Here is a 12845-nt window from a genome sequence, read left to right on the forward strand (position 1 = left end):
TGCAAAGTGCATAGTCTATTTGTCTTTAGTAAATCCACCCCTATGAGGTGCACTCACGCACGTTTCCTCAACGCAGAGATGTGAAGCCATCCTATAAGACCCATTCACACCTTTGTGTTTTAGCATCTGCATCATAACGTGATACAACGTATGTGGATCCCCATAGCTGTAAATGATGACATTTCAATGATGCAAGAACTAAGAGCGCTGCAGCACGTTGTCAAAAATACTTCATGTTTTTCATGGCTGGGTGCATCAAAAAGCCCCTAGAAATCTATGGCAATGTATGATCGTGCAGGACAAAGCAGATAAAAATGCAACACAGCACAAATGTAAAAGCGTGGCTACATCCTAAAAAGGGACAGGCAGTGGGGTTGAATTACTAAAACTAATGAGTGCAAAATCTGGTGCAGCTCTGCATAGAAACCAATCAACTTCCAGGTTTTATTGTACAAGTTGAAGTTAGAAGCTGATTGGCTACCATGCACAGCTGCACCAGATTTTGCACTTTCCAGGTTTAGTAAATCTCCCCCGTAGTGTACAAAAGAGGGGGCAGCATCTGTTCAATCCTAGCCTGTAGTGAATACTAGCCATTCATACAAACTCCATTCATCTGCTTGACGTACATAGTCCATTCATTGTGATTCGAGTCAGACGTACTGTAGGGTACCAATACTGTACCAGCATGGTCCAGGCTGTGCAAGAGGAAGAAATGTTTCTACTGCAAAAAAAGATACCCATTTAAATGTGTCAGTATATGAACGGCCTGTTTCACAAAACAATTATCCTTTAATTATATCAATGTATTTGTAAGGCAGGCCATAGATTATGCAATTTTCTGTCCTTCCACCATGAGTCAAAGGTAAGAAAATTTCTCCATTCCCCCATCGACACAGTCAATCCTGCCAGCAGAACACAGTGATTATTGCTGAAGGCTATAGCCGGTGGCACTAATTGTTTGGAAAAAAACGCAACAGGCTGGTTGTACACAAGTCGAACAACAGATCGACTTGTGTACAACCAGGGTGCCCATACATGGATCTCCGCTTAACCGGCTGAAATTCAATCCATGTATTGGCCAGTTTAAGTGTGCGTCACTTAGTGACAAGTGCACTTCAGTATTCCTAAGGCTTCATTTAGACATATGGATGGGGGAGGGGGTGTCAAAAATAAACAGCTGGGCTGTGTTTTTGCTGCCGCTAACTCCCTCCTCTTAAGCTGCAATAGGCAGTGGGTGGGGGTGTTTACATGCTGCGGTCACGATGCTTGGAGTCCGCAAGAAAACGTTATCTGACAAGTGACAATCGACTGGCAGCAAGTCCGCCGCATGTGCTACAGTCAACAGCAACGGAAAGGCAGTCATAGACATGAGATGGTTCTAAGCTAATTCTCTGTAAGGTGTCTCTAGCCAAAAGTTTTATTCGCAGTTTATAAAAAGTAGGAAATAGTAAGAAGCCCTGTCAAGTTTTTTGTAATGTCTTTGATTTCACTTCACTTGCTGTTCTGGATAGACAACAGGAAGCGAGTTAAAATATCTTCAAAGTAAGGAAAACCACCTCTAAGGGCTTGTTCATATGTGCAGCAACCTTTGCTGCCCCTCTGCAGAGAGATTCGTGGTGGATCAGTTTTCAGAGGCATTTGACAGGAAATGAGGAGGCAATATGTCGTCTCCTCACTGCCTGTTTGAACCCAGTAAATATTGCACCATTTTTAATTTCTGCTGCAGCATGTGTACAGCTTTAGCAGCTGCAAGCCCTTCTTTGGGTGAGAGGCCAGGGGTTGGTAAAACCGCAGCTCAACCAGCTGCTTTTATGGCCCCCTGGCAGCCCATGTGAATAAGCCCATAGTCAGATGTCATCAGAACACGTCTCCATTGGAAGATTTCGTCTTACCTCCTTTTCTGGTGACAACTGTAAAATTTAGCTTTTCCCATTACTTTCTGCTTAGTGAAAATAGTCACCAGGACAGATAAAGCAGGTGAATAAAACCAAACTGGGTTTCTAGCCCTTTTACACTATAACTAGAAGACTGGTTTTACCAGAGATATATTTAGGGGTCCATTTGTTTTCATGTAAGATTCACACAACTTTCATCCAGGATTCACACATTTTTCTGATTGAATCCAATTAGAAAATGTGGGAGTCTGAGTTGATACACACCCATTAGTCTTTTAGTTTCAGCAAGGTCCTCCCATGGATGGCTTTTAAAGGGAACAAATGACTGGCTTGGTTAAGGTGTCTGAAGACTATCACTACTCTTCCCCGAGAAAGGGCTGATGATGGGGGTGTCAGAACTCTACTCTCCAGTCTCCTCCGTGAAAATTAGCACACAACTGTGTGATAGAAGTATGAATGTTCATAGGATGTATAGAGGTAAAAAGGGTTGCTTAGCAGTCAGCCAAGTAACATCAAATATCTTTGTCTAGCTTTATTTCCATGTGGCTGAAGGAAATTTGCATTTGGCCAAAAGCAAATTTGTTGATCACCATGGACAAAAAAACCTCTTCCTTAATTTGTATAGACATGGCATATTTTTAATAAAATAAGCCCATGTGTTAAAGGAGAAGTTCAACTTTGGAACATGTTACATGTTCCACCCATATTCAGGGTAAAACATGTAACATGTTTCAGCTCCTGCCTTTTCTCCCTCTGGTCCCCTCCTCTCTGGGACAATGGACAGGGGATCTTCTGCCTGCACCTACTATCACAATTTTTTAAAAAAAAGCACGGCCCTGAGGGGCTCTACCCAGGGAACCATGTCATTTATTCACAGAATTCTCTGAAAGAAAGAACTGCAAGTACCGTCAACCGCTGTGGTCGACTGTTTGCAGTTCTCAATGAACTGCATGGGAACTGGTGAGTTCTCTTGTAGTTCATTGATTCTTCCTGCAATTCAGTAACTACCTGCCCGTATGGGGTACTAAGAGTCTGCAAGATCCTGCCATTGCACCCGTGATTTGCTGATCATGGGTGCAATGCTTTACAGGCTCCAGTGTAAAAAAAATATTTTTTTACCTGCAAAAAGATAAACATTTATTATTATTATTATAAAAGGTGAACTTATCCTTATCCTTTAACAACTTGGCGCCAGCCGCACGCAAAAGTGCAGCTTCCCGGTGTCTGGGCCTTGACACCAAGCGGCTGTACATTTGCGTGCAATTAAGAAAAACATATGTGCAGAGAGTGCGTGCCCTGCCCGCTCCCAGCACACATGTCCGGTACTCACGGAAAGGTCCCTATCTCCTCTTTCGATCAGACCTTTCCCTATCATGTGACCGCCGTGACAGCGAATCACGGTGGTCACATGACCCTAAAACCCCACCTCCTGGCTTCTGAAACCCTTAAAGGGCCGGGAGGCGCCAGCGCCAAGGGGTTAAAAAAAAACCCTTTGCTGAGAGAAGTAGGTAGGCTATCATTGCTGAATTCTGAAAATGCTCCTGACCATCATGCTGATCCATAGGATTTAATCCATTCCAAGCCACTGACCTGGAACAAATACATATCCAACCTTAATGTGACCAGTCTTGCTTCACTGTTGCAGGTCAGTGACTTAAAGAATTCAAGCCAAAGGTTAACAGCATTTTAAGAACCAGAACATCAATGGAAGCTACATATCTCTTTGTAAAGGTTTTTTTTTATAAAGGGAGCCACTGAGCAGATTGCTTTGTCATCAGAGGTTGCCAAAGAAAAGGTCTAGAAATAAAGATAATTTATGTTCACAATACATTTAAATATTATCATTAACACTGCTGCATCTTTTCATATTGTTGACCCCACATCTTTAGCATCTCTTGGGGGCTCTTTCGATGTACAAGGAGGAGCGGCTTTTCAGAGCAGCTGGTCTTCTCCTCCTTTGGTATGTTGAATGTCTTAAATCCAGGATGCCCAACAGGATGCACCCCCAGTGCCATGAAACACATTCCAGTGTAGACGTCATCGATTGGGAAAGGAGAAACAAAACGTGACACCAGGTAAAGCCATGGAATTAATCTACCAGAAAAAACATATCCTCCTCCTCCAGCATAGGGTGGGTAAAATCCAGCATAGAAAGATGGAGGGATGTAGTACTTGCTATGAGTGTCTCTGTAAGGTCTGGCTGCCTTGACAACATGTCCCATATATAGAGAGTGATGCCGCTGGTTATCCAATAGTGACAGGATTTGCACAATATTAGGAATTCGAGCAAACACATCATCATCCCCCTTAAGGATATAATTAGCTTTAGCACAATGTTTATTTGCCCATCCTAAGAAGAGCTGGTCTTTCAAAGTCAGGTTGAAAAAAGTGTCCACAAAATCCCACTGGAGAAGGTCATGGGAACGACTATTTTCATACACCAGTAGAGGAGAGAGGTCAGGCACCTGTACTGTACCCAAGAGAAACACTAATTTGACATTCTTTCCCCCATAATCTCTCTCTCCTCCCCAGCTGTTCCTTACTGCCTGCCGTTGAGCAAAATTCTGTGGAGAAGACTTGATGGCCAAAAGAAGAAAAGTAGTGTTGAGTGAACATTTTTTTGGCTGATTAATAATCATTCTGTGGTTTCGGCATCGACTGTGAGCTAGAAAGCTCTGTAGGAGATCTGGATAGGGATCCGTCACTTTCACTTGTGATACACTTGTAGAGTTGCTGCATGTCCATGCCATTGGTGCCTTTAAGTCCAGCAGCTGCAATTGCTCAGTATTCCAAAAAGCTTCTGATCGTATTACAGCTTTCCGCAGTTTCTGTGCTAGGTTATGAAGGGTCGCCATGGACAGCTCTTCATCACCTTGTAAAGGGCCCAGCTGAACCACTGGACTTCTGTAGGGTTCTGTAGAAATAGACGGTGTCTGAGGGAGATGAGGAGGAGTATAAGTCAAGTCTATGCAGATCTTGAGGGCAACCAACATGAAAAAAGCGATGAGTGAGATGCTGAACTTCCGGCATCTCACCATAGTTGGTGGCTGGATGAAATGGAAAGAACAAATATACATGTTTAGAATAAATCAAATGGCAATTCTACCTTCACAGTGTCATCTTGAAAAATACAGAAAAAGGAAAAGTGAGGTGTTTCCAACAGCAATGACTGAAATTCTGCATATTAAGTTTATGGTGGTTGGTAAATAAATGTAACCAGTTGGTTGTCATAGGCAACACCATCCCTACTCTTTTCCAACACGTTTTTTTTTACAGTATCTTTGTAGCTGGGACTTATTTACAATGGGCTCGGGTGTGCCTAAAACAGAGACCTATAAGTCAGAGGCCCAGGGACACTGACATATTTACATGTAGCTACTTGATGTTAGTTGCCAAAGTTACCTAAGCAAGATTACAAGGAAGGGCTTTCTCTTTACCATCATTTTGGCTTTGGGAAGCATATTTTATACATGTAATGGACATACAGTCATGGCCGAAATTGTTGGCACCCTTGATATTTTTCCTGAAAATCAAGTATTTCACACAAAAAAGGTATTGCATTAACACATGTTTTGCTATACACATGTTTATTCCCTTTGTATGTATTGGAACAAATATAAAACAGAGGCAGAAAAGCAAATATGACATAATGTCACACAAAACCCCAAAAATGGGCTGGACAAAAGTATTGGCACCCTTAACTTAATATTTGGTTGCACACCCTTTGGAAAACATAACTGAAATCAGTCGCTTCCTATAACCATCAATAAGCTTCTGACACCTCTCACCCGGAATTTTGGACCACTCTTCCTTTGCAAACAGCTCCAGGTCTCTCTTATTGGAAGGACACCTTTTCCCAACAGCAATTTTAAGATCTCTCCACAGGTGTTCAATGGGATTTAGATCTGGGCTCATTGCTGGCCACTTCAGAACTCTCCAGCGCTTCTTTGCCATCCATTTCTGAGTGCTTTTTGACGTATGTTTGGGGTCATTGTCCTGCTGGAAGACCCAGGATCTTGGACGCAAACCCAGCTTTCTGACACTGGGCCCTACAGTGCGACCCAAAATCCTTTGGTAATCCTCAGATTTCATGATGCCTTGCACACAGTCAAGGCACCCAGTGCCAGAGGCAGCAAAACAACCCCAAAACATCATTGAACCTCCACCATATTTTACCGTAGGTACTGTGTTTTGTTCTTTGTAGGCCTCATTCCGTTTTCGGTAAACAGTAGAATGATGTGCTTTACCGAAAAGCTCTATCTTGGTCTCATCTGTCCACAAGACGTTTTCCCAGAAGGCTTTTGGCTTACTCACGTACATTTTGGCAAACTGTAGTCTTGCTTTTTTATGTCTCTGTGTCAGCAGTGGGGTCCTCCTGGGTCTCCTGCCATAGCGTTTCATTTCATTTAAATGTCGACGGATAGTTCGCGCTGACACTGATGCTCCCTGAGCCTGCAGGACAGCTTGAATGTCTTTGGAACATGTTTGGGGCTGCTTATCCACCATCCGGACTATTCTGCGTTGCAATCTTTCATCAATTTTCCTCATCCGTCCACGACCAGGGAGATTAGCTACAGTGCCATGGGTTGCAAACTTCTTGATAATGTTGCGCACTGTGGACAAAGGCAAATCTAGTTCTCTGGAGATGGACTTGTAACCTTGAGATTGTTGATATTTTGCCACAATTTTGGTTCTCAGGTCCTCAGACAGTTCTCGTCTCCTCTTTCTGTTGTCCATGCTTAGTGTGGCACAGACAGACACACAATGCAAAGGTTAAGTGAACGTCTCTCCTTTTTATCTGCTTTCAGGTGTGATTTCTATATTGCCCACACCTGTTACTTGCCCCAGGTGAGTTTACAGGAGCATCACATGCTTGTAACATTCTTATTTATCCGCAGTTGTGAAAGGGTGCCAATACTTTTGTCCAGCCCATTTTTGGAGGTTTGTGTGACATTATGTCGAATTTGCTTTCTTTCCTCCCTTTTTTTGTTTTGTCCCAATACACACAAAGGGAATAAACATGTGTATAGCAAAACATGTGTTAATGCAATACGTTTCGTGAGAAATACATGATTTCCTGGAGAAATATCAAGGGTGCCAACAATTTCGGCCATGACTGTATATTCTGCTCCTATATAAATAAATAAATAGCGAACCATGCTCATTCCCATCAAGAGTTCCTATTTCAGCCCTTCCTGCCATAGGGTATCACTACTTTAAAAAAATCCTCCATAATAATTTAAAAAATCCGATCGTGAGAATAAGGCAAGCCATGGATGAATTAAACCACAGGTTGAAGGAAAGAAAATAGCTCAATTCCCTCACCAACACAGTCAGTGTTGATGGGGGAATGCCTCCCCGCAGTGCTATTGTGTTCTGCCAGCAGGAAGGGGGGAACCTTCTCAACCAGAAGAACACAAGGATTACTGCTAGCGGCTATAGCCACGGGCAGTAATCGAATGCTAAAAATCCAACAGGCTGGTTGTGCCCAAGTCGATCGATGGAATGACTTCGATACAATCAGCCTGCCCACAGATGGACTGAATATGAGCTGGTTCCTGCTAAAACAACCGAGATTCCATCCATCTATGGCCAGCTTAAGCCTTTCTTGTTTTATCCATGGCAGGTAGTTAAACCTAATAACTTAAGAGCAGAGATCTTTTTATCATTTCAATAAAGAGCTAAAAGAAGTCAGCTGATGATTTGACTGTAAAATATTAAATTGCCCAGCAATGGTTAAAATAGGAAAAAGGAGCTTTTGCTGCAATACTTACCTCTTCTCTAGTGTTGCTCCCCAAAGACTCACAGCTTTTTACTATTGTACTGATCAATGCGTAACCTTGCTGATTACATCATGGCCGCTTAGTGACGGGATAAGAATCAAAGAGAAGAAGAGCCGCCCACCTGTCACTGGACTGAAGGGAAGACAGCTAGAAAAAGGTATGAATTATTAAAAAAAATGCTGGGACCTGGAGTTGGGCCACTTGAAAGTTCCTTAGAATGCATCTCTCAGTGGCTCTACAACTGACATCCTGGCTCTCCATATCTGCTGTGGCTATAAGGAGGTGTTTCTCATTCGCCCAGTTTTTTTTTTAAATTAATTTCATATTTTAGAAAATGCAACCGAAGGGCAGAAACACCCAAAACTGGCGCTGTTTTAGTATCTAAAACAAATAGAGCCTGCCATAGACAGAGAGATTTGATTCCCCCATTAACACAGTCAGTGTTAATGGGGGAATTCCTCCCCGCTGGGAGAACACAGTGATTACTGCTAGTGGCTATAATAGCCACTAGCAATATTCTCATGTAAAACCCGTCAGGCTGGTTGTACCCAAGTTGGTTGGTCGATCAACTTGGGTACATTCACTCTTCCCACACATGATTTGAATCTCGTCCAGTCCCGACTGACCTGGCTGACATTCGAGCCATCTATGGCTAGCTTAAGAAACCAGGGGCCACCTACAACCAAAATATTACTGAGTGGGCAGTATTTTGGGTTTACAATAGTATTATGGTTTGCACCACTCTTCTATGTGTTCTGCTTAACTGAGCAGGGTTAGGCAGCATTACTGTAATGCAAAAACAAAATATTAGGGACCATTTGCCCTTGTCAGTTTTCCTGCAATAAAATATATACATTTTACTCAATGCAAATGCACTTAATTGCCACATTGTTTTGTGTTTTAACTCATATGCGCTTTGGAAAATCCTTACTCTGAATCTTTCTTCCACACTTTATATAATGAATAAAGAAAAACAAGTGCATATTACAAGCACTAATAGGTACATGCAAGAAAAAAAACAAAAAAAAACTAGGGAACATTGTCAAAAATGCACATTACTAATGCAGTGTAAAAGTACCTTTAAAGAGGAACTTCGCCAGGGGATCAATAAATTAAACGTCAGCAGCTACCAATAGTGTAGCTTCTAAGAAACAAATACTTGCCAATCCCTGCATTGTTGTCTTCTACACAGTCGATGCTTCTCAGTGTTCTCATGTGCAGCCATTTTGGTTTTGGGATCCGGCTGTCACTTCCTGATGATTCACAGCGGTCTTATTACTGTGCATGCATGAGATATCGCTTGTCACTCAACTGGTCCTACAGCCTTCTGGCGGGTATCCTATATCCCATTAAAGTCCCCACTGTCAGAATACAAATGTCCCAGAGAGGGAAATTTCTTCATCCACCTCACTTAAGGTGGCCATACATGGCTTGAAATTTGGCCAGTTCAGCAGGGACCGGCCTAATTTCAATCCATGTATGGGCAGGCTGGTTGTGCAGAAGTCGATCTACAGATCAAATTCTGTACAACTAGCCCATTGGGTTATTCCTGATCAATCAGTGCCGCCGGCTATGGTAGTCTATGGAAGTCTCCCTGCTGTCAGAATACAATATACAGAAGGATTCCCCCAATCCGCCTCAAATGTTTGGATGAGGGAATAGTTTTTTTTTTTTTTTACTAAACCCCAATGTTTGAACGAAAAAAGGAAGACTATATGGAGAAAGCTGTTGGGTTTTTTTTTTTTATGTTGTTCAGTTGTTGCTGGCCGATTTAATGAGCATGACCGTTTTGGTGGTGGGTCAGTGATGGTCTGGGGAGGCATATCCATGGAGGGATGCACAGACCTCTACAGGCTAGACCAGCAATGGGCAAACTACGGCCCGCGGGCCGTATACGGCCCGGCGGACCTTTTAATCTGGCCCGCGGAGCATGATACATTGGCTGTCAATATGTGTGTAGGCGGGGCAGCGTGATGAACGTGAGGGGAGCTAGGCTCCTTTCACAGTCCGCCCTGAAGACCGGAACGGCGCGGGAACACGGCGAGAGGAACGCGCGGAGCAAAGGTAAGTGAATTGACACAGGAGGGACTTGGCTTACTACTTGGGGGGGAATAGTACTGTGGGGGATGAAATACTATATGAGGGATGAATTAATATGGGGAATGAATTACTATATGGGGAATGAATTACTATATGGGGGATGAATTACTATATGGGGGATGAATTACTATATGGGGAATGAATTACTATATGGGGGATGAATTACTATATGGGGGATGAATTACTATATGGGGGATTAATTACTATGCTTACTATGGGGGAATATTACTATACTTACTATGGATGACACATACACATCATTCATCTACTCTTGGTCCGGCCCACGGGTCCAATATATGAACCCATTGCGGCCCTCAAGTCAAAAAATTTGCCCACCCCTGGGCTAGACAATGGCATGCTGACTTAGATATCGGGATGAAATACTTGGACTTATTGTCAGACCCTATGCTGGTGCAGTGGGTCCTGGGTTCCTCCTGGTGCACAACAATGCCCACCCTCATGTGATGAGAGTATGCAGGCAGTTCCTGGAGGATGAAGGAATTGATACCATTGAATGACCCTCACGCTTCCCTCACCTAAATCCAACAGAACACCTCTGGGATATCATGCTTCAGTCCAACCGACGCCGCCAGGTTGCACCTCAGACCATCCAGGAGCTCAGTGATGCCCTGGTCCAGATCTGGGAGGAAATACCCCAGGACACCAACCGTCGTCTCACATTGTCAGGCATGCATACAAGCACGTGGGGGCCATACAAACTACAGAGTACCGTTTTGAGTTGCTGCAATGAAACTTCAGCAAGACTGACTAGCCTGCTGCATAATTATTTCACTTTGATGGAAATGACAATGATCAACCTACACAGGACTAAATTCAAAGACACCCTGAAAATCAAATGATGGGGCATCCTTACGTTCCTAACACATTACCCAGTCCATATCAGTATAAATATCCAGCGTGATATTTTTCCCCATTGAGACCTGATCTGTTTTCAAAGCGTTCCTTTCATTTTTTGAGCAGTGTACATACATACATATATAAAATAAATTACATGCAGCAATAATCCTATAAGAAAATTGTTGTTGAAATGAATGGTCTGGTGACAGGGTCTCTTTACATTAGGCAGGCTAAAATGAGCTTGCTTAGAGTGATTCTAAGCATTAGCGAAGGTTCAGAGTTAGCGTAGTGAACAGTTTGGTTGATCGAATGAATGGACTTACCTGCCTCTTACAAAAACTGAAGTCATAAGGGTTGATTTATTAAAGGCAAATAGACTGCACTCTACAAGTGCAGTTGCTCCAGAGCTTATTAAATGAGGTAAAGCTTCCCTTTGCCAAGAATACCCAATCACATGCAAGGAAAATCAAAAAAACAGTATTTTTGCTTGCACATGATTGGATGATGGAAGTCAGCAGAGCTTCTGCTCATTTACTAAACCACTAGAGCAACTGCACAGTCCATTTGCCTTTAGTAAATCAACCCCATATTTCTGAGTGATAAAAGAATCCAAAGATATTTTTCTACTTTCAAACACAAGCCATAAAACTTGTCCAGATACCCACCTGGATGCCCATTGTTATGGATCTTCCAAATTGGGGACCCCCATGAGTCAGCTGCATGAACAGCGCCCCTGAGCATTTTTAAGAAGATCGGCCCTCAATTGACAAATTCCAGCCTTTTAAATCTATAGAAAAGTTTGACAGAGGTAAAAAAAAAAAATGATGCAATGACATCTGTCTCCCTGTTTCAGGCAACTGCAAGTCATCTGTACTACAATCAATGTTTCTTGTCATACAAAACAATTCACGGTGACAACAAAAGAACGGTTTAAATGCTGTCCTGTGGCAATTAGCCACCTCGTTCATCACAGCATCCAGGCACATCTCCTGGGAAAAGCAAGTAACCGGCAATCTCCATGGCAGATGCACCAATAAACGGACTGCAGTATGACAAATTTATATGCAGTAACAAAAAAAAAAAAAAAAGGACTGCACGCCTTACAGCCCTTACTAGTTCATTAGCACTAATGTGGCCATTGAGGCAGTTAATTCCATTTGGATAAGAAGCTGAACATATCGGCTGCTGTGGGCGACAGGCGGCGAGCACCGAGGATACACAAACTGCGTTACTATGCTTTCTCTTTGTCATTCACACGCACGGCTTACCTTACAGGGACAGTCTAGATATAATTCCAACATCAAGTCAGTGACTGGGCTCCTTTGCCACTCCCTGCCGGCTACCTCCTCCTGTTTACATGATTACAGAATCAGATGCAGCGGTCTCACTCCCCTCCCGTCATCTCTTCTCCTCCCTCCTCTCCAGAATAACTTTATCATCTGAAATAACCCAGGAGTCTCAGCAGCACTAAATTATTCAGCACCGTGGTTATAAAGCGGTATCTTCTAGAATATGACATCCTCCGATGCAGAAAGCATCTGAGGGCCACAAGTGTTCCAAAAACACTAATGGGTTAACAGGTTCATCCCTCTCCAGGACCGCAAAGCGCTTATGACATTAATGCATCTAAAGAAGAACTCTAGGCTCATCGATAAAAAAAACCCAGCCCTTAATTATATATATTTTTTTGTCCTAAAATACTTATTTCATTTAGCTAGCCAATTTCCCTAAGATCTCTCTATACTACGTTGTGCATACCAGCTGAAGTTTGAAATCAGGAGTGTCTGCTTTGTAAAACTCATAGATAGGAAGAGCGTCCATCCCTCTCCAGGACCGCAAAGCGCTTATGACATTCATGCATCTAAAGAAGAACTCTAGGCTCATCGATAAAAAAACCCCAGCCCTTAATTATATATATTTTTTTGTCCTAAAATACTTATTTCATTTAGCTAGCCAATTTCCCTAAGATCTCTCTATACTACGTTGTGCATACCAGCTGAAGTTTGAAATCAGGAGTGTCTGCTTTGTAAAACCCATAGATAGGAAGAGGGTCCATCCCTCTCTAGGACCGCAAAGCGCTTATGACATTCATGCAACTAAAGCAGAACTCTAGGCTCATCGATAAAAAAACCCAGCCCTTAATTATATATATTTTTTTGTCCTAAAATACTTATTTCATTTAGCTAGCCAATTTCCCTAAGATCTCTCT

General features: G+C 42.7%; 1 protein-coding gene across 2 annotated transcripts; it reads right to left on the reverse strand.

Moving 5' to 3' along the window:
* Nucleotides 1-3623: 3623 nt before the first annotated feature.
* LOC149456988 (N-acetyllactosaminide beta-1,3-N-acetylglucosaminyltransferase 2-like) lies at nt 3624-12059 on the reverse strand. Of its 2 annotated transcripts, none has more exons than XM_089684274.1 (2): nt 11905-12059; nt 3624-4942 (listed from the first exon to the last, which is right to left on the reverse strand). In XM_089684274.1, the coding sequence occupies exons 1-2, from the start codon at nt 11935-11937 to the stop codon at nt 3740-3742; spliced, it is 1236 nt and encodes a 411-aa protein (XP_089540400.1). In that variant the 5' UTR covers nt 11938-12059; the 3' UTR covers nt 3624-3739. The 2 variants fall into 2 exon arrangements, with proteins under 2 accessions (XP_089540400.1, XP_089540399.1); XM_089684273.1 differs by lacking the exon at nt 11905-12059 and adding an exon at nt 11302-11406.
* Nucleotides 12060-12845: the final 786 nt, after the last annotated feature.

The sequence above is a fragment of the Staurois parvus genome, unplaced genomic scaffold (assembly GCF_062004578.1).
Source record: "Staurois parvus isolate SC_StPar_1 unplaced genomic scaffold, SC_StPar_1.0 ptg000340l, whole genome shotgun sequence".
Taxonomy (NCBI): Eukaryota; Metazoa; Chordata; class Amphibia; order Anura; family Ranidae; genus Staurois; species Staurois parvus.